At 43.5% G+C, this 25,748-nt stretch overlaps 2 protein-coding genes across 2 annotated transcripts in view; both read right to left on the minus strand.

The window, feature by feature from the left end:
* The window catches only part of LOC140119827 (uncharacterized), a 76,452-nt gene that overhangs the window by 23,955 nt on the left and 26,749 nt on the right, over positions 1-25,748 (minus strand). The gene's annotated exons all lie outside the window — the stretch shown is intronic.
* On the minus strand, positions 1,839-16,434 carry LOC140119813 (uncharacterized). The gene is made up of 5 exons (XM_072139217.1): positions 16,292-16,434; positions 13,687-14,794; positions 13,473-13,573; positions 13,027-13,108; positions 1,839-3,981 (listed from the first exon to the last, which is right to left on the minus strand). The coding sequence occupies exons 2-5, from the start codon at positions 14,078-14,080 to the stop codon at positions 2,840-2,842; spliced, it is 1,719 nt and encodes a 572-aa protein (XP_071995318.1). The 5' UTR covers positions 14,081-14,794; positions 16,292-16,434; the 3' UTR covers positions 1,839-2,839.

Below are 25,748 nucleotides of genomic sequence, written 5' to 3' on the forward strand. Positions count from 1 at the left end.
CCCCAGAAAAGGCTAGGCCCCGGTGGGGGATGTTGCAAATGTACTGACCCACAAGAGACGATTTTAAAGGAGTATTCCGGGAATATGAACTTCTGATAGAAAAACCCACAATGCTATAAAATAAATGAAAATAACAAAACACAGTGTCATTAATCACTAAATAGTTTGCTTTAATGATTCACAAAATTTTATGGTTTTTCTAAAGGGAGAGTTATCTTCATGATGACCACCATCTACAACTACATCAAGAACTTGAGGGACAGATTAGTACATGAATAAATATGGAGTAATATGCCTAAAATAAGAGTACCATAGAAAAGGTTTGTATCTGTTTTTGGGATGCTGTAATTTCAGCAATACGTTAAAGGTCATTTCTTTCACTTGTCCCAAAACTGGGAAGACATGATATTAAACCGTATTTTACATGCATATATGAGTGTGCGGTCTGTTATCCAATGCCCTAGCTAGCAGTTTACTACACGTAGGGGAAACTACACAAGAAGTCTTGCTAGGCTCAATCAACACAACAATAATAATAATCTTTTTTTATATAGTGCCATCAAATTCAGTAGCCCTTTACAGATTCTGGGGAACATATACAAATATAATAAGACATTACAGAGTAACAACAGTCACATGAAACAATAGGAGTGAGGGCCCTGCTCACGAGAGTTTACAGACTATGAGGATGAGGGGGTAACAAAAGAGGTACAAGAGCAAGTATAAAGGTCCATTTTTATAAGGATGGAATAAAAATAATTTAATAAATAAAAAATTCTCCTGCTTGAACCAGTCATCAGCCGCCATCTTATATACAAAGTCCAAAGTCTGTGGCACTGCAGAGAAGCATTTTCCAGATAACAGACAGGGGGAGCACTCAGAATTGGTCAATGAAGAGTTAAGAGTTGCATGCAGTTAGTGAGTGTGATAGGCTTGCCTTAATAAATGAGTTTTAAGAGCATGTTTGAACTTTTGGGTATTAGAGACTTGTCGGTAGTTTGTAGGGGTCTAGGGAAGATTTCTTTAGTAATGGGGTGACAGCAGCATGCTGAGGTATAGACACCCGAAGAGAGAGGTTGAAGATTGTAGTGAGATGAGAAGTGACTGCTGGGGAGAGACTGTACGAGAGGGAATGGGGTCACTGATGCAGGTAGTGGGGCGAGCAGAGGAAAGGAGCCTGGACACTTCTTCCTCTGTGACTGGCTCAAAGGAAGAGAGTGAACAGGGTGGAGTAGTGGAGGGAAGGGGATTATTGGATTTGGTGAACTGGGATATTATTTCCTGTCTCATGCAGTCAATTTTATCTTTAATGATTTTCTCCACAGACGTTCAGCCGACGACTATGTTGAAATTTTCGGACTGAGGGAGGTGACGCCTCATCCAGGGCACTTTTGAGGTTGTGATTATAATGGTTAGTAGCATGGTTAGGACAGAAGAGGGAGGATAGTGAAGAGGTCTGACAGTGGAATGGCAGGATTAGTGAACTCAAAGACTGAAGAGGGTTGAGAAAAGACGAGGAAGCCAAAGTTGTCGAGAAACTGGTAGCGTGAGCTAGGACGACGATAAATTACAGACAAACGAAGGGAGAATGGGTGGAATATCCTGAGGGCGTGGACCTCAAAATAAGAGAAGATGAGAGATGGTACAGGTGGAGTGACCTGGAAGGTGCACTGTGGGCAGAGGAGTATACCTACCCCTCCTCCCTGCCAATTTCAGATCTAGAAGAGTGAGAATTGCAAGCCACTATAGCACAGAACAACACGTGGTGCAGCGTCGTCCTGCTGGATCCATGTGTCAGGGATGGCCAGCAGGACAAATGACTAGGAAAGAAACAGATCATGAATAGATTCAAGTTTATTGAACAGAGAGTGGGAATTAAGTCGACAAATAGGAATGCCAAGACAGAATTACACAAACACTTTGCTTAATATGGGGATCGGGTCTCTCAGCGTAGGTTTAGAATTATTAATGTGGTTGATAGATCGAGAAGAGGGATCAACAGAGAACTGCTTCTCAAGTTACTTGGATTACGACGGATTTATGATCTAGATAATCCAGAGGCTTGATGGGGAGTTTATGATGGCTAGTATTATATAAACTAACAGATTGAATAGTTCCTCTTATCGGTGTAATTCTATTTTGGGTATTTCTCTAAGAATTGTACCAGACGGCTTATTTTTCACAATTGCTGATATTATTATACACTATTAACACATTATGCTCTTTCCTGTCAGAGTGACCTTAAGATGATCACACAGAACTTTGAGGATTTCTGATAGTTTTGATAGTAGATATGGACCCGCATCCCTGTCACTTGCGAGGCACATGATGGAACATGATGTGGTATGTTTGCTTTTTATCTGTTTGATAACTTTGGACACCATAAAACGTTTTTTTAACTGGTCTTCGTAAAGTTTGCAGATATCGCCATTGTTTATTTCCAGTTGTATAGGGACTTTTATCCTATTTGATCGTGATATAACTGACCCTCTGTTTAGTTAACAGAATGTATAGAACAGGTTTAAATTAGACGAATAGTCTTACATGTCTTAGAGTTCTTTATTACTGTTAGAGTAGGGTGTTCCACAAGAGATGTAGTTCTATCAATAGTGTATTCACTACGTCCAATGGAACTCATTTCCTACATAGAGCGCGGTCGTCTTACTGCTGGGCTGATGTCTTAAGGTGTACAGGTGTATTGAGAGTACGGTAAGTAGATTTAAGCGCTGTATATATCCGTACTGTGTCTATGTTTTACATGCTTGAAAAAGACCTTCTCCGTCATACTGAAGTGAATAAAATCGCAAGATTTAACTGAATCACTGAGGAGTGCTTCTGCCTAGTTCTTGTTCTGTGAATATGGCTTCTCTCCTGTGTGAATTCTCCGATGTATAACAAGATTTGATTTCTCACCAAAACATTTTCCACATTCAGGACATGAAAATGGCTTCTCTCCTGTGTGAGTTCTCTGATGTATAACAAGATGTGATTTCATGGTAAAACATTTTCCACATTCGTGACATGAAAACGGCTTCTCCCCTGTGTGGATTTTCTGATGTTGAGTAAGAGATGACAACTGACGAAAATATCTCCCACATTCAGTACATGGAAATGGTTTTTCCCCTGTGTGAATTCTCTGATGTTGAATAAGACTTGATTTTTCACCGAAAAATTTTCCGCATTCAGTACAAAAAAATGGTGTCACTCCTGTGTGAATTCTTTGATGTGCAACAAGAAGAGATTTCTTTCTGAAACATTTTCCACATTCAAGACATGAAAATGGTTTAGTTCCTGTGTGAATTCTCTCATGCATGGCAAGATTCGATTTCAGGGCAAAACAACTTCCACATTCAGTACAGGCAAACGGCTTCTCTCCTGTGTGAGTCCTTTGATGTCGTAAAAAATCTGATTTATTTAGGAAATATTTTCCACATTCAGTACATGGAAATGGTTTCTCTCCTGTGTGAATTTTTCGATGGCTAACAAGATGCGATTTCTGGTTAAAACATTTTCCACACTCAGTACATAAAAATGGTTTATTTCCTGTGTGAATTCTTTCATGCGCAGAAAGGTTTGCTTTCAGGGCAAAACATTTTCCACATACAGTACATGAGAACGGCTTCTCTCCTGTGTGAATTCTTTGATGTCGTAGAAAATCTGATTTATTAGTGAAATATTTTCCACATTCAGTACATGAAAATGGCTTCACTCCTGTGTGAATCTTTTGATGGTTAACAAGATTTGTTTTCAGGGTAAAACATTTTCCACAATCAGGACATGAAAATGGCTTCTCCCCTGTGTGAATTCTCAGGTGTCTAACAAGACTTGATTTCTGGGTAAACCGCTTCTCACATATTGAACATGAAAACGGCCTCTTATCTCCATGATATCCCTCCCCTGTGTGATGTGACTGATTATCTTCTACTTGACTACAAAAAAATGAGGGGTGATGTCCATAGAAACCTCTTGTACTTTCATCTCCTGAAAAATATAGGTCAAGAAATCAATATATCGGAGGTTTCCTTTTACCCAGAGACAAGCAGAAGTAAAGTATCGTGTCAGTAGCATACAGTCATCATGCATTATACAGTCATTATATAGGCAACAAATTACCACCGTCATGGATGCATCCAAAATTAGCAAAAATTGCTACTCTCCTCCTTTTAGCCGTTTTTCTTCAAATGTGTATAGTCTACATTCCCCTAAAATGATTTTGCCCACTGAGAGAAATTTTTTTCAGGTGGCAATTCCCCACGGAGGTGTAAAGTTGTTCCCCTCCAATTCCGAGCTTATGTTCCAGATACTTCCAACTGTTAATTATCAGGATAGCTACGGCCAAATTCCTAAAATGTAATCTCCCCAGCTGTCCCTACTCTAATAGGGAAGAAATGTTATTAACAGGAGGAGAAGGGAGGGGAGGGAGTGCTTCTCGCACATCTCCATTAAAAGCTGACCTGACTAGGTCATGGTGCTCACCGGACCATAGCCAAGTACCACAGACCCTTTATGGGAGCCATAGTATGGACACAAATTTTGTGGCTGTATCACAGGCCCCCATGCAGTCATGTGTGCAAGTCACCCACTCCCCTCCAAATAAGCTGGTTGATCATTCTCGATTTGATCTAATAACTTTCTATCAAAATAGTTGGATAACACATAATAACTGCGACATCACCAGCATCTTTACTAAACTGATAATTTGGGAGATAAGTACTGTATATATTTGAGTATAAGCTGACACTAATCTCACTACAAAAAAAAATAAAAAAATAGAAAAACTTGAGTATAAGCCTAGGGTGTGAAGTTCAGCAGCTTCTGGTGAATTTAAAAAATAAAAATACATATCCATAAAATCACAGGCCATTAACTGAGGCATCAGTAGGTTAAATGTTTTTGAATACCAGTATTTATTTCAAAGAAAACCATTGAACTAACTCTGCAAGTGGAAAAGAGGGTCAACAAGAATACAGTATCAACAAGAACTCAAAACCAGCAAACCAAGCTGAAACACAAGGGTAAAAATCCTTCAAAACTGGATTCCTCCTCCTTGTCTGTACGTGCAGATCTTCAGCATTAGCCGGTGTGAGGTTATCACCATAGACATTAAGATCGCAGTCATCATCATCACTGCCATTGTTCTCACGGCCATCCATACGATTACCAATGCCACATTTCTCGAAGGCCCGTTGTTCCCATGCATCACCTTACTACAAATTCTACATCTGCTTCTTCAGATTGCCAACTTTTGTCAGTCAGCCCACCTGAAATAATAACTTAACCAATTTGTTACATCAGAGGTGTGAACAGATCCCAAACAATCAATGACTTTTTTCCCCAAGGCTCCGCCAGGTTGTCCATCCAATATCTCCCAGGCCATAGTTATAGCTCCTTCTTTGTTTTATGATGAATGAATGGAATAACATCACTATTTTCATCAAGGTCTTTTGGAAACGTCAGTGAAATTTTTGTTCTTTTCGGCAAACATAGGTTAAACCTATTCATGAAGCGGGTGCACCATCCTGGCGACGCAAGAAATTTTTCAATGTCAGGTGCTTTTAGTTTGTCATCTTTAGCCAATTGAAGGGCACGTAAGCGAATTCCCATTCGTGTTACGAGGAAACCATTTTGACAACACTCTATAATCCATTTGTACAATTCAGTCTCTAGAGCTCCGTATGAAGTCGTTAAACCACGTCGAGCTTTTTTTGCCTTTGGAATATTTTCCAATTCAGCTTTCCTTTTCCGCCACTCCCTGACTTGTTTTTCGTCGACACAAAATTCCCTACTTGCAATACTGTTATTGCTTTCTTCTGCTCTTGACACAACCATAAGTTTGAAACCTGCTTCGTATGACCTGCGTTTTTGTTTTGGTCCCGGATTACCAGCAGAAGTGTTAGGATCCATTTCTAACAGGATAAAAAAAAAATAAAAAGTCTTAAAAAAAAAAAAAAGAATGCCGTACCACAATTATAGTTCCGAGTTCTTAAAAGACTTAAAATTTACAGCACAAACACACCGTTTTACTGCACATGAATGAGAAGTGCCAAGTTTTACGTTTCAGTTTTGGGCCCCTTCCAGTCCCCACCCTACAGTTTTACTGACCCCTCGCAAGTTGATGCCTCCCCTCTACAATGGTGTTAGTGCCACATCTGAAGTTCCCCTTCACCCCCGGTTTGTGTTCTCCAAGTTTTGTGTATAGGTCCCAAAAAGGAATGTGACCCTTTTACGTTTACTGCTCTTTCTTACTACCACCAGCCCCCTTAGAAGACTTGTGCCTCCCTTACCAATTTGAACCCCTTCTTGCCCCTTTTTGTGAAGTCCAATTCTCCCTTGTATCCCATCCATTCCCACTTCTTTGCTCATATTTTTATTCCTCTTTCTTGTCTCCATTTTGGGCAAGCCTGTTCCCCTTTTTATGTCCCCTAATATTTATTCCCCCTTCTGTGCAATGCAATACAAAAAAAAAAAAAAGTACCTTTCTTTCCCAGCATGGGCCTCTGTATTCCAGCGCTGGAGCTGTGGTGACTTATCACGATGCTGGCGCTGGAATACAGGTGCGTGTGTTTAGTGTGTGTCATCCCAAGGAAACCAATACTGTTGGAACAAGGAGTGGAAGTTCCCAGTTCTTTATAAGATTCTGTATTATCTATCTACCCCATGTAATTCAAATCAATCTAACGAACATAGGCTAGATTTAACCCAATCTGGGGTTAAATGAAATTGCCCCAAATTCTTGTAAATGTTGCAGTACCTTAGGTGCAATTCTTTTTCTTTTTGACTTATTGAAGGAAATCTATCGTCTGGAAACTACTTTTTTTCACAGGAGTACCATTGGTAGATAGCCCAAGTGTGGCTCATCTGTGGGGATCTTTCATAATTTCTTAAATAGCAATCTTTAATGATAGCCTTAGCCGCCGGAGTTCACAGAGGCTACTCCACGCCCTGAGTAGCCTCTGCAGGTAAATAGCACAATTAGACACGAATGTTTTTAACACAAAAGGTTCCTATCAAAAGAAATTATTAAAGATCCCCACAGTTGAGTCGCACTTGGGCTATCTACCAATGGAACCACTGAAAAAGGTAGTTTCCTGATGGTAGATTTCCTTTAAGGTAAAACTAGAATATCATTCACAGAGTAGTATTTTATGTTTCATAATTTCACATCCAAACCCATTAAATTTCCTTATATTTCATCTTCTTCATATTCTACAAGCTAACGTCTTCACAAACAAAGCAAACTAAAGATGCAGGCAAGAGACACCCCTGCCTCATTCCAAGCATTAGATTAAAACACCATATAAAAAGTGCCCGTTTTATTCTGGTTCTCAGTTCCCTGTAAATCACTTTGATCCAATTTATGAATTTCTAGCATAGTCTAAATTTTCTCAACACCTCCCAGTCAAAATACCTTAGCGGTGTCCAATAACTGTATGGAACAGGTCTCCCCCTGTCCCAACTGTACATAAGTGTACCCTGTTACGACCATTTGTCACAATCTAAGGAACACCCTCTAAACTCTATTAAGAAACTACAACTCATTTCAACTGCTGAAGCCATCTGCGATACAACATCTCAGAGGCATAATATGTTCCTATAGGAATTGAATTGATTCCTCCTGATTTGATGTTGTGCATGAATATTTTCCCCAGAATGGCCTTCATTTGTTTAAAAGGGTTGTGTAAAATCCCACACAGGCGGGTGCTAGAACACCTCCTAGCTGTGTCAGATCCAGAACCTCGTATGAATTCTAACTTCTCAATGGAAGGTCACTGCCAGCCCATAACCCAGTACAGCTGTCCTGGGTCCCAGACCACACACTCAGTGTGAGTAAGGCTGTGCCATCTCCTCCTTAAAAGCTCTCAGGATGTCTTCAGCATCTAACGCCGTCTGAAACGCCTGACTGGTTGTGGGGAGAATAAAAGAGACTGCCATGTCTTCTGTAAGTTGCCTGGGATCAGTCCCCTGGCCTCTAAATAACCCGACAGCCACATGCTTCGAAAGGAGGAAGTTGTGGGCCCCCAAGAGACTGCCATGGTAGCCCCTTGGTCGGAAATGGGCACCCATGGGCCCAAGTGCCTCCAACCACAAATTATAGCGGCAATGGTCACCACAACTGCAGTTAGCACCAAATTCCTCTCAGCTTCTGAGGCAAATGGGCAAGGCCCTGCCCTGAAACAGCCTGGTTGGGTATGGGTCCTGCAGCAAATCCTTACCTGCGAGACCTACCACTACTGGTACTTTCCCGTCCCACATGCCAGGCCTACCCCAGCAGCTGTTTGCCCCATCTCTCCCTACACTGGAAGTCTTCGAAGACAACAGGTATCCAGAGGTAGCCAGACAATCTACTGGAAAGATCCCCCCACCCCACAGGAAAAAAGTAGGAACCCAGACATTACCCACCCCTACATTCCCAAAAGTAGGTGTGTCAACCACATCATTAGCTACATCAGCAACACTGACAAAATTATAGTCATTAACCCCATACATGCGACGTACTATTACATCGCATGTCGGCTGCGGATGTATGGAGAGGCTCACGGATGAGCCCTCTCAAGACAAGGCGGTGTTTGCTGCATATTGCAGCAAACACCCACCGGTAACACCCGCTGACACAGATCGTGGGTGTTAACCATGTAGACATTTAAATCTTGGCGGCGCATGGGTCTTCCAAAGACCTGAGGCTGTCTGATTTTAACCCATTCATTACAATGTGCGGTTTGCACATTGTAATGAATGATGAGGAAAATCCCCATATACTGTCATACAGTAGTTTAAATTATAGCAGTATATGGTAGGATTAAATCAGACAACTTTAGGTTAAACTACTTTAGTGGGTCTGCAAAAAAGCTAAAAATTCAAATCACCCCCCCCCCTCCTTTCCCTAAAAGTCATAAATAAACGATATAAGACATAAACATGTACAAAACTTGGAATCCCCAAGATGGCACCAACCCATAGAATATAGGAGACATGTATAAAATCCAAGCCCACAAGAAAATGGTGAAATGCATTTTTCCTGCTTCCCAGTACACAGCATGGAATATTAAATACCGTCAATATGAAGTGCAATTTGTCACGCAGAAAACAAGCCCTCACACAGCTCTCTACTTGGGAAAAAAGGAATAGATTAAAAAGAGTAAAAAAATGGAAAAGCAAAAATGAAAAAGGGCCTTGGCGTTAAGAGGTTTACAGCTACTACAACAGCTGCAGGCAGGATTGCCATCTGAGGGATCAGTCCCTGATGATTTTGGGTTCACACACAGGGAGACTAGATACCACAAGTTTGTTTCCAACAAAGCAAACACTCACTGGGATTTCCCCCAGGACTCTCAGTCCCCGTCTCAGTCACCAAATGCAAATATAAATTTGCAAAGGGCAGATTCCTCCAACTCCCGGAAACAGTGAAAGTTTTCCTGGGAACCAAATGCTCAGGGGACACCAGTTCAGGCTGTGCAAGGGTCAACCAAGTACCAGTGTCTCAGTCCCATGACCTCCCAGTACCCCCACACAAATAGGGGTTATTTTCACGGACGGTACCAGGACCTTCTGGCCCCGTCAACACATGGCTTTCAAGTTTCCTGGCTGTCTAGACAGATGACAAATGGTTTTCACTCAGCGACATGGAGTGGGGAGCATAGGTAGGTTCCCTGTTGGGCTTAAGGGCAGGGATAGCAGGCATGACATTTCTCTTAACTCCTCTCCAGAATCTGTTGGTATACTCACGGTCCATGAAGGTGGTTTTAAAAGCCACCTTTGGCTTCCAGTCACAGAGGTGCTGCTATAAATCCACTGGGGCAATTCCACAAAAAAATCTGTTCCATGGCAATCTTAGTAGGGCACCCATGTGATCGGACCAGCTGTCAGCAGACCACCACTGTAAACGGTGAAGCTTCTTCTGGGAGGTCTCATGGGTCAAGTTGTACTGACTAACCAGATCCTTCTTAATATCCTCATAGTTCAATGTGGTCTCACTGGGGAAATATCCTAATATTTCCAAGGCCAGGGGTGAGGTACTGGACCCACTGCTCTGCAGACACATGATACTGTTGACAAGTCTTTCCAAAGGCCAGCAAAAGTGTGTCCAAGTCAGTAAATTTATCTATCAGAGGAAAGACCTCGGTCTACAGCTTTAAAAACGTGGTTCTCGGGCAACTCTGGATCAGTTGGGAAAGACTGACATTGCTGCAGTTGGCGTTCACAGTCCAGTTTCCGATCTGCTTCGGCGGTACCGAAACAGCCATGAGGGTATTGTATGCCTACAGCTCTCATTAGACATTGATTATAAATCAGGCTAGGGCAGTACAGTGGCCTGGTGGTTAGCATTCCAGCCTTGCAGTGCTGGGGACCTGGGTTCAAGTCCCAAGGTCAACATCTACAAAGAGTTTGTATGTTCTCTCCATGTTTGCATAGGTTTCCTCTGGTTTCCTCCCACACTCCAAAACATACTGGTAGGTTGATTAGATTGTGAGCCCCATTGGGGACAGGGACTGATTAATCTGTGTGCGCTATATAAAATTATTAGAAGCCAGTGTGACAACAGCCTGTAAGACAGGGGGGCTTCTGTCTGATTCACTAGCATAAATTTTAAAAGTTTAGTTAGAAGGAAGGGTCCATAGATAACAAGGAAGATTACCACAGCCACAGTGCTGGGCTGAGCAAATGCCCCTGGTTTATCATGCTTTAGATTTTCATGAATGGTAAACTAGTCAAATATATACACAAGACAGTAACAGTTGACAGTACAAGTTACAGGTGGAGTAGAACAAAAATCAAGCCAATTACATTGCACTGAACCAATGGGGATAGACGGCCCACACTTTGATTCTTCGTGCCTTTTGTAATTGTAATAATCCCAAATGAAAAGAACAATGGCCAAAGGGATTGATTTGCTTTTATTAGAGGTAGAGACACACCTCTCCTGTCTCCTGGACACCTCCTACCTGGACCAGATCCAGGACCTCAGATGAATTCTAACTTCTCAAATCAGATCTCATCATTCTACTGGCCCCATCAGAGCTATCCAGAACTCCAGCATCTTTTCAGACCAGACATGACCTACATACTATGATCCCATTGAGAATTCTGTGCATCTCCTCATCCGTGGCCTCCAGAATAGATATACTTCCTTTCTCTTTTATATAGGGAATTCTTTGAAACAATTGGCTGGGGTGTGAACTTGGACTCTGAAGTTCTCTCTCACAGAGTTAATAATGCTGGCCGAAGGGAGACATAGTGGTGACTTCATGTACAAGAAAAGACATGTTACATACAAGGTAGGTTCCGAAGGTTTGTTCTTAAGTTGAATTTGTATGCAAGTCGGGACTGTATATTTTATCATTGTAGTTCAAGGCAATTTTTTTTTTTTTGCCACAATGACAATTGCAGTTTAAACATTTTTTGCTGTAATGGGACCAAGGATTATCAATAAAGCTTCATTACAGACACCTTACAGCTGATCATTGCAGTCTGGGACTATAGTAAAGCATTCAGAGAGCTTCACCAGAGGTCAGTCTTTAACGAGGGGTTGTCTGTAAGTCGGGGACCACAGGTATATATTCAAACCCCCACTGTCCTCACTCACCTCCCCCCACTGCAATCCAAATAAACCATAGCAATGGGCAGCGCAGATTCTGTTTCTGCAATTCCAGAAACTTCAATAGTTTTCAGAGTACCAAATCCAATGGGAACACCAGCTCAGCGCAAGCAAAGTTCAACTTAGCCCTAGTCTCTCGGTACAATGGCCACTGCATGGCCTATGTTGATGGGCTACAAGTCTTTTGGCACGGTACCAGGCCCTTCTGGTGCTGTGGACACATGCTGTTCACAAAGGTGACATAAACAAGTTTTCCATAGCGATGTGGCGAGGAAAGCCCCAAGGGCTTTGCGGGCAAGAATGGCAGGGATGGTTTTTGTCTCTCCAGATGCCAGGTCTCCAGGCCTTCAGAGTCCAGTTTTTGGTGTACTCATCTGCAAGTTTTTCTGTATCAGAAACCACTTTTAGCTTACGATGATAGAGGTTCTGCTGTAAATCCTTCAATCAATTCCACAAAAATTATGATTTGCTCCTTGAGCTGCAAGAAGGTGGTTAGACCCAATCCCGTCCATCAGTCACTGCTATTAGGAGGGCCCTCATACCTTCAGTATAGCAGTCAGTAGACTCCTGCTGTAATGCCTGGAGCTTCTTCCGGGAGGTCTCAGGGGTCAGGTTGTACTGACAGACCCGAGCCTGCTAGATATCCTCATAACAGAGGGTCGTTCCGCTGGGTAAGTATCTGAATAATTACAGGGCCTCTCCTCCAAGACGAGAGGTTAGGTAACAGACCCACTGGTCCTAAAGAACAACCTTTATCAAGCGTCAAGTCCTCAGCCCGTATGTTTGGGAACTAGGTCACAAGGCACTCTCGATAGGATCTGATGCTGAAGCTGGAGCATTTCTAACTAGTGTTCATGCTGTGTTTGCTCCTGTTCTGCAGCAGCCACGAGGGTCTCGTGTGTCCTTGTGCCCTGCATGGAGACTATCCAGGGCAACCTGCAAGATGGTTCCTGAGATAATTAACCTGTAGGGGAGTGTAGGTGGTGGGCGTTCCATTGGTATACTACATGTTACATGTCCATAGCACTGGCCAAATTATTATTTCCGACCTTCTTTTTTACAAGCCATCCTTGCAGAAGATGATAACTGACACAGGTAAGTTGGGTTTGTCAAGTTGCAGCTCTAAGTGTAATTGCATCCTGACTGCCTATTGCCAAGCTGAAGATCACAATGGCAAAAGCTGCTGCTATCCCCGCACGCGATTATCAAAATCCCACCACTTCCCACCAATATGTGCCGTTACGTACCACATAAGGATAACAAAGGTCAGTTAACTACTGATTTCAGAGACAACCATTTAACACACAGGAAGTGAGACACAACCCTGAACAGCCTTGACTATGAATTTATGATCAGGGTCCTCTGATGTCTTGAAGTCAACAAAGTAAGTATCAGGTGAAATATTTAATAATGGAGTCTGGTATCGCTCTTACCCTCCTCTGTCACTGATGAGGGGATTTCCTCTCCGCTCCTCCTTCCACCACAACTTTCCTGGAAAGATCCAACATGAAGGACCTGAGAAAACAAGGAAATGTCTCCAGAGATTCTCTTATATCCAAGTGATGGACAGAAACCTCTAGAACCAGGAACTAAGGGGAATAATCTCCTGCAGGAGGAGACGGGATCCACATTCACCCCAATATTTTACACATCAACATCAATGTTCCGGTTATATTACTGCATAACCCGATGTGACCCGATCCTGGGGAGATTTTCTATTTACTACAACCTTTAATAAAATTAGACACCATTTGTAGCAAGGGTCTACCACAATAAAAAGCATCATGCCATAGACCCACCACCCACTGCTGCTGGAAAAGGTAAGTAGCTTCATTACATCCATCCATAGAGGATTTACAGGAACCTCAGCTCCACCTACCTGATGATCCAGTGGGACGTATTCTTCTGGTTCCTCTTTAACAATATGGAAATATTGGGGACTGGGACATCTCTCTGGGGGATTTCTCTGACTGTATCCATCTATAGGAAATATACACAGTGACTGATACATTGTCTATATGTGATGATGAGATGATGGAGGAGGTGACCTCACACCTGATCTGTCCTCTATAATCAGGAAGGTCTCCTCTTACCTGGTGATGTGAGGGGCTGGTGGTCCTCCATCATGATGTCCTTGTACTGGTCCTTGTGTCCTTCTATATACTCCCTCTCCTCCATGGAGAAATAGACAGGAATTTCAGCTCCATCTACCTGATGATCCAGTGGGAAATTCTCCTCCGGTTCCTCTTTAATATCTGGGAGATTTTCAGGACTGGGACATCTCTCTGGTTCCTGTGTAATATCTCGGGAATCTCCAGGACTGGGACATCTCTCTGGTTCCCGTGTAATATCTCGGGAATCTCCAGGACTGGGGCATCTCTCTGGTTCCTGTGTAATATCTCGGGAATCTCCAGGACGGGGACATCTCTCTGGTGGATTTCTCTGACTGGATCCATCTATAGGAAATATACACAGTGACTGATACATTGTCTATATGTGATGATGAGATGATGGAGGAGGTGACCTCACACCTGCTCTGTCCTCTATAATCAGGAAGGTCTCCTCTTACCTGGTGATGTGAGGGGCTGGTGGTCCTCCATCATGATGTCCTTGTACTGGTCCTTGTGTCCTTCTATATACTCCCACTCCTCCATGGAGAAATAGACAGTGACGTCCTGACACCTTATAGGAACCTGACACCCACAATGACACAGTCATCACCCAGACCCCTCCCTTGTGTTATTGTACAATGTCCCAGCATTCCCGGCAGCGCTCACCTCTCCGCTCAGCAGCTCAGTGATCCTGGAGGTAAGTTCTAGGATCTTCTGCTCATGTATCAGTGAATGAGGTGGAGGCTCGGTGATGGGGCTCTGGGTCCATCCTCCTGACACACGGGGGGTCACACACTCACCAGACGACTTCTTCACTACTGTGTAATCCTGTGTATGGGGAGACACTGATCACTACATAGATCCTAAGAATCCTTCACCTCTCCAGTCATTTCCCGCTGTTATTCCTAGAGATAAGAGCCGTGTCCTGGGAGACTCTCACCTCTCCGGTTATCAAGGAGATCATCTCCAGGGTGAGCTCCAGGATCCTGGCCGCCATCTGCTCTCTGTCCTTCTCCCGGATCCCTGGTGGATCATTGATGGAAAGGATCATCTTTAGGAGAAACCTCTGGGAGTCCTGGATCTATAGAACCTGAGGAAACATGACAAGAACTAAGAGCAAACTCTATATGAAGCAATTGTGTCCATGACATGTGTGATGTGACAGATGGGGATTCTCCAGACACTGGAGGGGAGGTCACTGGACTGAGGGAGGAGGGATGGTGCTGGACTGTGCCGCTCCTCACTAATAGCACATACTGGACCCCAGACTTTGGTGGGTCAGCTATTGGGGGATTATTGGGCTAATATAATAAGTTTCTTATAAAGGTCATGTTGGATCCTGAGTTCTGGTCGCTAGAACTGAGGGTCCGGAATCTCGAAAAATATAATTTTATAAAATAAATACAAATTTATTGTATTGTATTACTCCCTGACATCAGCCACTGCCTTCCAGGGGGATGGGGGAGAGGGATCTTCCAGCAGGACAATGAGACACGTCATTGTGTCAGGATCATTCCCCCGTGATTGGCAGAGCAGGGACAGGACTTCTGTCTACTTTCTGGAATCCTATATCCCTGGAGCTTCTCCTGAAACCTTGGAGCAGAGCACAACCCAGCCAGCGTGTGAGTGTTGGACGCTCTGCAGCCGCTCCGCACGGTAATGATCCCTCCATAGAGTCCGGCCGCCGCCTGCACTGCCCCAGACGTTTCTTGTGGAGACGCTTCTCCTGCTCATAATAATGTGACATCACATCCACCCACAACAAGGAGGAGAGTGTCCCCCCTCCCCCATTACTATCACAGAGGAAGAGCACAAGGACCTGACCAAGGAGGAAACTGCACAATGTGAACTGAGCCATAACATTCCACAGCCACAATTATCTCCAGAACCAGGAGCCACCCCCGCACTACTACTCCCACTGTACAATGTGTATGCTCCTGGAGCATGCTGGGAGTTGTAGTCCCTCCATACAGTGTGTGTGTGGTCCTAGAGCACGCTGGGAGTTGTAGTCCCCTCCATATAGTGTGTGTGCTCCTGGAGCATGCTGGGAGTTGTAGTCCCTCCATACAGTGTGTGTGTGGTCCTAGAGCACGCTGGGAGTTGTAGTCCCCTCCATATAGTGTGTGTGCTCCTGGAGCATGCTGGGAGTTGTAGTCCCTCCATATAGTGTGTGAGCTCCTGGAGCATGCTGGGAGTTGTAGTCCCCTCCATATAGTAAGCATACTCCTGGAGCACACTGGGAGTTGTAGTCCCTCCATATAGTGTGTGTGCTCCAGGAGCATGCTGAGAGTTGTATTCCCTCCATATAGTGTGTGTGCTCCTGGAGCATGCTGGGAGTTGTATCCCTCCATATAGTAAGCATACTCCTGGAGCACACTGGGAGTTGTAGTCCCTCCATATAGTGTGTGTGCTCCTGGAGCATGCTGAGAGTTGTATTCCCTCCATATAGTGTGTGTGCTCCTGGAGCATGCTGGGAGTTGTAGACCCACCTTATTGTGTGTGTGCTCCTGGAGCATGCTGGGAGTTGTAGACCCACCTTATTGTGTGTTTGCTCCTGGATTATGTAGTCCCTCCTCTAATCACTTACCTCTACCCTCCTCAGTGTAAGACACTGTGCCGCACACAACCAACGTGCTCCGCTAATCATGTGACCCTGGGAGTATGACGCCACGGAAGGGGCGGGGCTTCCCGCGCATCATCCATTAGTCATGTGACCCTGGGAGTGTGATGAAAAGGGAGAGGCGTGGCCCCATGCGCTCTATCCGCTAATCATGTGACCCGGGGAGTGTGATGTCACTGACTACTAGGACTACATTACCCGTCAGCCCTTCTGGAGCGGTTATTTGGTACATAGGTTACTGGCGCTTACTGAGTAGTCTGAGGAGAAGTGAGAAGAATCCCTGTGCCCGCCATTTCTCCTCACATTAGTCACGTCTTGTGAGGCTCCATGGCCGCAGAGCTGCTCCTGTGTGGTCTGCGTACAGTCCCCATACTGTGTCTGTGGCGGCAGCTGTTGTCCTGTGTTACTGCTCTGACCCTTCAGACAAGTTCTGCTGCCCAGTGCTGTGTACAGACAGTATAACCCCTTCCACTCTTGTCCTTTTTGTTCTTTGCGTTTCCATTTTGTGCTCATTTTTAAACATCTATAACTTTTTATTTTTCCGTGTACAGAACTTGTTTCCTTCATAACAAATTGTCCTTCCTACTGGTGGTTGTTAATTTTCCATATTGTGTCCTGGGAAACTGGAAGGAATTGGGTCGGTACTATCTTAGGGATACCAAATTTATATTGATTTTATTATGTTTTAACAGATCTTTCAAAATTTCAAGGGTAATCGTCATTCTGAGCGAAATAAATGAAAAACCACAATCCTGCTCCAGGTATTTCTGGGAATTTTTCCTCTAAGTATTTTGCCCCACAGTCCCCAATTTAGTATATTTTTTGGCCCATAGCAACCAGCTCTAAGAATCCGCAAGATGGATGGTAGGACCTGCCTCCTGTGACTTCAACACAAGCTGCTGACCAATGAGACCATAGCCTGTGCAAGGGTGCAGCCACCTGTCACAGACCTTGGGGCTGAAGATCTGGCCGCCTACTTTAACCCCTTATCACCGACACTAGTTTTCAGCTCAATGACCAGACTCGATTTTTCAAATCTGACATGTCTCACGATAATTGGTTATAACTTCGGAACGCTTTAACATATCCTGGTGATTTTGAGAATGTTTTCTCGTGACACATTGTACTTCATCTTAGTTATAAAATTTAAGTGATAAGTTTTGCGTTTCGTTCTGAAAAAAAGTGAAAATTTGGCAAAAGTTTGTAAAAATTCTTCATTTTCCAAGTTTGAAATGTTCTGGTTTCCAGACAGGAAGTAAAACTACCCAAAAAGTTTGATAATTAACATTTACAGAATATCTGCTTTATGTTGGGATGATATTTTATGCTTCCGGTCATTTTTCTAGGATGTTATGAGGCGCAGAACTTTAGGTGCGATTTTTCTTATTTTCATGAAAATTGCCATAACTCACATTTTGAGGGACAACTCGGCTTCCAAGTGACTTTGAGAGGCCTAAATAATAGTAAAACCTCATAAATTACCCCACTATAGAAACTTCACCCCTCAACGTATGTAAAACAACTTCTATTAAGTCCATTAACCCTTTAAGTGTTTCACATGGGTTAAAAAATATGGACCTGCGATTTAGAAACTATGGAATTTTTTTGGAAATACATTCATTTAGGCCAAAACTGACATTTTCAGAATAAATTAAATGATGAAACGCACTGCAACGCTTGATGCCCAATTCCTCTCGAGTGTAGTGATACCTCATATGTGGTGGTAAACGGCTGTACGGGCGCACGGCCGGGCATAGAATGAATGGAGGCGCCATTCACTGCGGATTTGTATTGTCACATTGTACGACCTATAAATTTTTATTTTTTTTGGTAATGCGATCATATGAGGGCTTATTTTTTATGGGATGAGATACAATGTATAAATAATTTATTTTGGGAGTCTAAAGCTTATTCATGAGATTTTATTAACTATTTCAAGGGGGACACAAACAAAATCATCAATTTTTATTTTGGATTGTGAGCATTTCTCCCCCCCCCCCCCCCCCGCTCACCGTAACGTAAAAATAATATTTTATCTTTATTCTCTGGTTCACTACGATTGCGGTGATACCTCATTTATATAGTTTTTCTTATTTTGCTCAATTTTCCTGAGCAAAACCAATATTGGAGAAAATCGCATTGTTTTTACTATTGACAACTTTTCAGGGCCATAACTTCTGTATTTTTCTGTTGTCAGATCTGGTTGAGGGCTTATTTTTTGCGAAAACAGTTGTTCTTTTCAGTCGTATCATATTAGGTACCGTAACTTTTTTTGATCACTTTTTAGAACATTTTTTGTGATGGTGTTTGATGAAAAATTGTATATTATGGGAAGTTTTTCGAGTTTTTTTTTACGTAGTTCACCGAGCGGGTTCAATATTGATTTAGATATATTGTACAGATTAATACGGACGCGGTGATACCAAATATGTACGTGTTTTGTGTTTTATATACTTTATTTGCATTTTATGTGTTACTGGGGAGATTATGGGACTTTTATTTTATTTATTTATTTAATTATATTATAAAAAGATTAAATTTTTTTTTTTTTTACTTTTTTACATTTTTTACTTTTTGGCTTGAATAAGCGATCATCCGATCGCTTATTCAAGCCTTTACACTGCAATACACTTGTATTGCAGTGTATAGTGAAAGTAACTGAGCATGCTGCGCATGCTCAGTTACTTACAGCCGGGTCCTGCCAGGAAGGCAGGACCCGGTGAGAAGAGGAGCCGACAGCCCCGGGTCACTCGTCGGAACCCGGGGCAGCGGCAGGAGGGATCGGATCCCCCGGTAAGCACACCGGGGGGGTCCGATCCACGGGGGACACACTTGCACGCCGCGGTCATGCTTGACCGCGGCGTGCAAGGGGTTAAACACCCGGGATCGGAGTTTTTCCGATCCCGGGTGTTAGTGCCGGGTCTGGGCTGTGATATCACAGCCCGACACCGGCACCAGCGAGACCCGGTGTCCCGAAAACTTCTTCTGATGCGCCGCCGTAGAAAGGCGTCGCATCAGAAGAAGTACCCTTAATGACCGCCGTAAAAACCCGATAGGGCGGTCATTAAGGGGTTAAGGATAAAATTGATTACATTCGCCAGGAAATAATTGCTCAATCCTCTCACCCCACTAATCCCCTTCCCTCCCATACCTTATCTTGTTCACTCTATTCCTTCGAGCCAGTCACAGAGGAAGAAGTGTCTAGGCTCCTTTCCTCTGTTTGCCCCACTACCTGCATCAGTGACCCCATCCCCTCACATCTGGTACAGTCTCTCTCCCCAGCAGTCACTTCTCACCTCACTAAAATCTTCAATCTCTCTTCTGGTGTCGTTCCCTCTTCTTTGAAGCATGCTGTTATTACCCCTTTACTAAAGAAACCTTCACTGGACCCATCCAGTGCTACTAACTACATACCTGTTTCTAACCTCCCTTTCATCTCCAAACTCCTGGAACGCCTGGTCTATTCTCTATAACCCGCTATCTCTCAGCTAACTCCCTCCTTGATCCCCTACAATCTGGTTTCCGCTCTATGTATTCCACTGAAACTGCCCTTTCTAAAGTCTCCAATCATCTCATCACTGCAAAATCCAAAGGTGACTATTCTCTCCTCATCCTTCTGAAACTATCGGCAGTGTTCGATACTGTGGACCACCAGCATCACCTTAGGATGCTCTGCTCCATTGGCCTAAAGGACACCGCACTCTCTTGGTTTTCTTCCTATCTCTCTGACCGCACATTCAGAGTCTCCTTTTCTGGATCTTTCTCTTCTCATCTTCCTCTCAGTGTCGGGGTTCCTCAGGGCTCAGTCCTAGTTCCTCTTCTCCCTCTAACTGGGAATAATGGCGCCCGTTAAAGTTGAGGATGTGATATTAGAATTAGGATGGTTGAAAGCTAATAAAGCTGGAGGCCCAGATATGCTGGATAATAGGGCCTTGAAAACATGTTGTAAAGAGCTTGGTGAGGTTTATACACGGTTATTTGACATGAGCCTACGATGTGGAATAGTGACAACTTTGTGGAAACCGTCGGTTATAATTCCAAAGTTCCGCAACCGAAATCATTAAACGATTATAGACCAATAGCGTTGACCTCACTGGTTAAGAAAATCTTAGAAAGACTGGTTATGCAGCATTTATCCAATGTGGTGAAGGACTTCGTAGACCCGTTACAATTTGCATATCGCCGTGGGTTGGGAGTAGATGATCCATTAATCAATTTACTACACAGAGTATGTGCTCATCTTGAATCCCCAAAAACAGAGGTTCGCCTGACGTTTTTTTACTTCAGCAGCGCATTTAATATGATCATCCCGGCACTGCTGGAGTCTAAACTACAGGCTATGCAGGTAGAACCGACCATGATCAAATGGTTGATGACATATCTGAGTTCAAGACCGCAGAAGGTCAGGTTAGGAGATACATGGTCTGATGAGGTGGTGTGCAGTACTGGGGCCCCTCAGGGTGCTGTGTTAGCTCCTTTTTTGTTTATTCTGTACACCTCAGACTTTAGGAAAAACGATCTGGGTTGCTTCCTTCAGAAATACTCGGATGACTCTGTACTGGTGGGCTGTATTAAGGAGGGGGGTGATTGTGAATATCGACAGTCAGTGAATACATTTACTGAATGGTGTAGCTCAAATGGTCTTGTGCTAAATGTTAATAAGACAAAAGAATTGGTTATACATTTTTTGCGGAGAAGGGGTGATAAGTCCCAACCATTGATTATAGCAGGGACAGAAGTGGAGCAGGTCAGTAGCTACAAATACTTGGGCGTGGTCATAGACAATAAATTAAGCTGGCATGAGCACATCGAAAAGGTATGCAGGCGCGCTAATAGTAATTATTTTTTTTTACGTAGATTAAGGGCATTCGACGTCCCAAGGACTATGATGGTAGGTTTTTATAACACGGTTATGATGAGTGCTTTTGCATTCGCCTTAGCAGCTTGGGGATAACTGTACCTCTAGTATGCATTGTCAGAAGATGGATAAGATAATTAAGAAAGCTTCCTCGATAGTGGGTTCGCCCTTTGAGAGATGGGAGGAACTGGTACGGTGTGGAATATTGAGAAAATTGGATAAAATTAGAGATAACATTGACCACCCCATGCATGGTGTACTGCAGGCACAGATTAGTGGTTTTAGTTCCCGTTTTATTCTTATGCGATGCAGGTCGGAGAGATTTAAGAAGACATTTATACCAGGTAGATTAAGTAAGGATCGTAAGACTTCAAGAAATGTAATTGGGGGGTACTATTAACTATTTATTATTAATCCATTTAACTATTTATTGTAAATCTGTGTAATGTATATTTATGTGTACCTGTGTTTCTCTTTCGGTTTTATGGTGTATGTGAGTTTTATGTGAGTTTTAAATATGTCATATCTCTGTTGAATTAGTGTATTGCGGATGTGACACTTTAAGTTCCCGTTTGGGATAATAAAGTATTATTATTACTGCCCCCATTGGACAAACCATCAGCAGATTTGGTTTCCAGTATCATCTTTACACTGATGGGGTGATTGTCACTATGGCGCACACTGGTAGTCAAAAGTGATTCGGAGAGTACTTCGCAACAAATCTGTTTATTGGTGTCTCGGTAACACAAGGCATTTCGGAATCAGCGACGATTCCTTTTTCAAGTGAGGAGAGACTAGAAGCTCAGGTCTTAAGTGTCTTCCCAGAGCTGTTAGCTCCCAGAGCTTCCTGTCCCTACACGGGGAGGGAGTTTCTGTCTTCTCCATGCGGGACAGTATGGGGGAGCTGTTTACTAAAGGTGCGGGTTGTGTACCTTGATCCCCGGAGACTGGGGGCCGTGATCAGCGCCTGGCGTCCTCTTCCTGGTCCCGCGTAGTCTCCAGCCGGCTCTGCCTGCGGCTCCTGTAAGCCAAAGACACCCGGCACCGCCATCCTGCTGCTCCCAACAGTGTTCGTCTGAATTTCACCGCCTCGCACCAGAAGTGACGTGGCGGCACTTTTGAAAACTGGCGCAGGGTGCCAAACTTGAAGAATGGCGCATGCTGATCTGAGGTCTACAGGATTTCTACTCGTGACGCCAGCACTAATTGAGGTGCACGCTGCTCTGATGTTTAAAGGATTACGTCAGCAGTGTCTCGATCGTGACTTCAAACCCAGTGGGTGTAAGGTACCATGCTTTGGGCTATGCCTTTAATGTTCCTATGCAATGTCTAAAAGCCTTATTCTATTCATACAGGTGCAGTCTTATTACGACAAAATTCTGTATAAGGTCAGGATTTGCCTTCTTGTAGAACATGTTATGGTTTGAAATTGTCTAAATGTATATACTCTATTTAGATTGGAGGCATGGAATCCCTGGTTATGGATGTAATGCTACCATCCATCTCTTTTAAATTTCCTGGTGTCCATCTCTTTAGCAGGATCCTAAAGAAAAGGACAGAACTAAAGAGGTGGAGAGGAAGAAAACATCCTCCAAAAGATGCAATATGTGTTATAATAATCTATTACCCAGTTACAAAAAAACAATCTGCAAAGAATGTATTGATGGATTAATGCGCAAAGAAAGAACGTCATTTATGGATGAAATGAGGGGTTTCATAAAGAGCGAAATTCAGACGTCAGTAACCTCATCTATTTCCGCATTAATCCCACAATTACAACCACCTTCCAAAAGACCCAGAGTGATAGAATTCCCATCGGAGTCTGAATCAGAAGCAGATCAGGCTTCCACATCTAATATGGAGCTATTTCATAGTATCATAGTATATAAGGCTGGAAGGAGACGCAAGTCCATCAAGTCCAACCTTTAAGAATTAAATAAATGTTTTATCCCCATAACCCGTGATATTTTTTCTCTCCAGAAAGTCATCCAGGCCTCTCTTGAACATGTACATAGAGTCCACCATAACAACCTCCTGCGGCAGAGAGTTCCACATTCTCACTGCTCTTACAGTAAAGAACCTTTGTCTATGGTGATGGTAAAATCGCCTCTCCTCTAGGCGTAGAGGATGCCCCCTTATCCTGGTCACAGGCCTAGGTATAAAAAGATCTTTGGAGAGATCCTTGTACTGTCCGTTCAGGTATTTGTACATTGTAATGAGGTCTCCCCTCAGCCGTCTTTTTTCTAAACTGAATAATCCCAAATTTCCATTTCGTCACCATGACGGCCCCACTGGAGGTTGCTTCCCCTTCCTCTGTAGGGACAGGAAATTGAGAGCATTAAATAGCCCCTCCCTCAACCTCCCACCAGTGTTTTTCCTGTCCCTACAGGGAAAGGTTGAGAGTAAACCTCTCTCTCCTCTCGGGGGGGGGGGGGGGGGAGGTAGAACCTCGTACCTCTCGTGGGTGCTTGTTTCCCCGGGGCTTCCCTCGTCCGGCCTCCTCGTGAGTCCTACTTGGGGTCTCCAGGTCCCGGATTGCCAAAATTGGATCTCCTGCGGCATGCAGGAGACATCGGGCAGTACCGGCAGGTTTTTACGGCCCTCTCGGGGGTCCGCGGCTGCCGGCACATAAAGCGCATGTTCTGGCGCACGTTCTGGCGCATGGTCACTTCCGGGTTACGGAGCGCGAACCGGAAGTGACGTCAGAGACCTCAGCGTCTCGGCCTAGGAGACAGGCCATTAAAGATGACGTCAGACGCCGGAAGGTAAGCAAGGAGAAGCTTCCACCAAGTCTGCAGGTCTGCTGAGGTTCATGTGGAGCAGCGAATATCCAGCATGGATGAGGCTGAATTCGGTTCCTTAACCCTGGGCTCTGTAAGTAGGACATTAGCTGAACGCCAATAGGTTTTGGCACTATATGCTGTGGGGAGTCGGCTTCTACTAAGCAATACTCCTTTTTCTTTTTCTAAAAACAACAGGAGAAGGATATCCCTGTAAAAGAAAAAACCAAAGTGTGTGATAAAGAAAAACCTAAGAAGGCACCATCCAAACGTTGCCACATTTGTAATACAAAATTGGATATTAATTATAAGAAAAGTTTATGCAAAGATTGTTTGGATAAAGTGCTAAAAGAGGAAAAGTCATCATTCTTGGACAAATTGCGTGTTGTTATGCGTGAAGAAATTAGGGCATCAAAGAGCCCACCACATAAAAAAGTCAGGCAGAACCCTGTATGTTTGGATTCAGATGACGAGCAGCCCTCTTGTTCTTATGAGCTAGACATGGAGGAACAGGATATGGTGACGCATCAATCAATACCAAATGACCCCAAATATTTATTTCCTTATGAGGATTTGGATGGGCTAATAAAAGCATTAAGGGATACCTTAAATATTGAAGACACCATAGAAGAAAGGTCGGTAGTAGATGAATTATTTGGTGGATTAAGAAGGAAGAAGGCTAGAGTTTTTCCCATTATTGAAAACTTGAAGGATCTTATCCAGGATGAATGGAAAGAACCAGAGAAGCGTATAACAATGCCTAAGGAATTTAAAAACCGTATGTTATTTGATCCAGAAGAAACAAAAGTCTGGGATAGTGTTCCTAAAGTTGACATCCCTATAGCTAAAGTAGTTAAAAAAACCGATCTACCCTTTGAAGATTCCACCCAATTAAAAGATGCCATGGACCGTAAATCAGATTGTTTGCTCAAAAAAGCTTGGGAAGCTTCCATGGCAATCCTAAAAACAAATATTACCACTACCTCTGTATCACGTACTCTGTTTTTTTGGCTAGGACAGCTGGAGGATCATCTTAGAGAAGGCACGTCCAGAGAAGAAATGCTTGACTCCATTCCGTTATTAAGATCAGCAGCAGCCTTTCTGGCAGATGCCTCAGCAGAAACCATCCGGTTTTCAGCAAGAGAAGCTGCATTATCTAATGCGACCAGAAGAGCCCTTTGGTTAAGGCAATGGTCTGGAGACGTGCGCTCAAAAGCAAAACTGTGTAGCCTGCCTTTTTCGGGTGATTTTTTATTTGGACCAGAATTGGATGAAATCCTAGCTAAAGCAGCGGATAAAAAGAAGGGGTTTCCAGAGGCCAAACAACAACCCAAGAAGCAAATTTTTCGGAGCTTTCGCCCCACTAAAGAACAGCCAAGATTCAGGAGCAAGCAGACCTGGAAACAGGGGTACTGGAATACAGCCAAAGGAGGAAAGAACAAATCCTTTCTTTTTGGTGCCTCAAGTAAACAAGAGAAGAAACAATGACGCCAGAGTGGGGGGAAGATTGAAAAATTTTCTCCCCCATTGGAAAAATATAACATCCAACAGGTGGGTACTCTCTATAATAGAAGATGGCTATTTTATAGATTTTGTGTCACCTCCTCCTCACCGGTTTATCCTATCCAGGCAACCATCGGACAGACTAACATGTCACCTTTGGAAGGAAGTTTCCGACCTGCTAAAATTGAATGTCATCTGCCCAGTCCATCCAGAAGAAAGAGGTACGGGTCATTACTCACCTTTGTTTTTGATAAAAAAAACAAATGGGACTTTCAGATTAATT

The sequence above is a fragment of the Engystomops pustulosus genome, chromosome 2, assembly GCF_040894005.1.
Source record: "Engystomops pustulosus chromosome 2, aEngPut4.maternal, whole genome shotgun sequence".
NCBI lineage: Eukaryota > Metazoa > Chordata > Amphibia > Anura > Leptodactylidae > Engystomops > Engystomops pustulosus.

Excerpts from the sequence above, each read along its gene's own strand:
- LOC140119813 (XM_072139217.1), bottom strand. The coding sequence starts at position 14,080 with ATGTATCAGTCACTGTGTATATTTCCTATAGATGGATCCAGTCAGAGA. Across the intron at positions 13,109-13,472 it reads ACGTCCCACTGGATCATCAG|GTCCTTCATGTTGGATCTTT; the intron begins GTAGGTGGAGCT and ends TTGTTTTCTCAG. Across the intron at positions 3,982-13,026 it reads CTCATCAGTGACAGAGGAGG|GAGATGAAAGTACAAGAGGT; the intron begins GTAAGAGCGATA and ends TATATTTTTCAG.